Source organism: Apis dorsata, unplaced genomic scaffold, assembly GCF_000469605.1.
Source record: "Apis dorsata unplaced genomic scaffold, Apis dorsata 1.3 scaffold_44, whole genome shotgun sequence".
NCBI lineage: Eukaryota > Metazoa > Arthropoda > Insecta > Hymenoptera > Apidae > Apis > Apis dorsata.
This window is the reverse complement of record NW_006263346.1, coordinates 823,167-824,485: the sequence shown is the minus strand read 5'-3', so window position 1 is coordinate 824,485 and position 1,319 is coordinate 823,167. Positions and strand designations below refer to the sequence as shown.

The window sequence follows — 1,319 nt, the reverse complement described above, 5'->3', positions numbered from 1 at the left end:
GTGAATTTTACATTTCTTGCGCACATTTTTTTTTTTTTTTTAGATTGCAGCCGGGACGAGCACGATTGCAACGGCGAGGGGAAGGGTTGCAAAGGGTTCCATCGAAATTTGCGATGCACGTTCACACCACAGAAGAACAACCACCCATCGTCATCGAGTATTTCGCACGCTTGCAATTGCGAGAAACACTCGACTCTAAATCTTCTACAGCCTCATCGGGATTGCTGTCGCCAGAATCGTCATTGTTGCCATTCTCACGACCACTGTCATCATCGTTGCGACGAGCACAACAGGTAGGGAGAGATTCATTACATATTCAAACCTATTCTTTAACCTATAAAATAACACACATTTATTTAGAACGAACGTAAATGAAAATTAGAATGAAAATCTTAATTCTTAATCCTTAATATCTGCTTTCCCGAATAGACATTCCTCGAAAGAAAAACGTCTCGCGTCGGACACTTGCCTCTGTTCCTCCAACAACTCGAATAACTTAAAAAGTTGCAATCAAAATGATCACGGTATTATTCGGGAATCGACTTGCAATAACTGTCATGGAAAAGATTCGGAGAAGGTGTTGATGATGCAGGAGCAGAACGACGAGGAAGTGGACGATTCCGTGGCAACGATCAATCACAAGGATTCCTTGTGCATTTTGGTGGAGAAGTACAAGACTAATAAAAAGTGCAGGCACAAGGCGTATTTCAATGGGGGGGTTGAATTCACGGACGAGCGGAAAGATGAATGCGATAAATCATTCAGCTTGGAAACGTGTCAACTCGATGAAAACGTGAAACAAGGAGGGAATAAATATTCGGGCAACGATAATTCTCGTTTTCGGGACAATCGTGCTCCTATTAGGAAACCACCGTGCAGATACGGTGATTGCGGGCAGATGTTCAAGGAAGGGGACACCAATCAATTTAAAAACTTGAAGTCTCGTTTGATAAAAACTGGTAATTATTGTTCAGCGAAAGGTACACCTTGGAGACATACATTTTAAATTCGAGAAAATATCTACATTACTAAGTTTTTGTATTTATATTGTTTTAGTTCACATGTTTATTATATATTCTTTTTTTTTTCATACGCAATTACCTAGTTATAGATGAATTTATAGCATTTTTTTTTATTGACTATTGATTTTTGAGAAAAAGAAAAGAGAGGAAAAAGAAAAAAGACGAAGAAATTCGAGTGGAAGAGGCACAAAAATTATATAATTATATTATTCACGTCTTTATACATAGACGCTTTGTATATGTAAAAAAAAATTTTTCTTAAAAACTGCTATAAATGTTTTCAGCAAAACGAATCTC

General features: G+C 37.6%; 1 protein-coding gene across 1 annotated transcript in view; it reads left to right on the top strand.

The window, feature by feature from the left end:
- LOC102674420 overlaps positions 1–1,265 on the top strand; it is a 3,472-nt gene extending 2,207 nt beyond the window's left edge. The window contains exons 4-5 of the mRNA XM_006608698.2: positions 44–293; positions 430–1,265. Coding sequence (XP_006608761.1) covers positions 44–293; positions 430–1,006 — 827 coding nt within the window. The 3' untranslated portion in view covers positions 1,007–1,265. The remainder of the gene's footprint in view (positions 1–43; positions 294–429) is intronic.
- Positions 1,266–1,319: the final 54 nt, after the last annotated feature.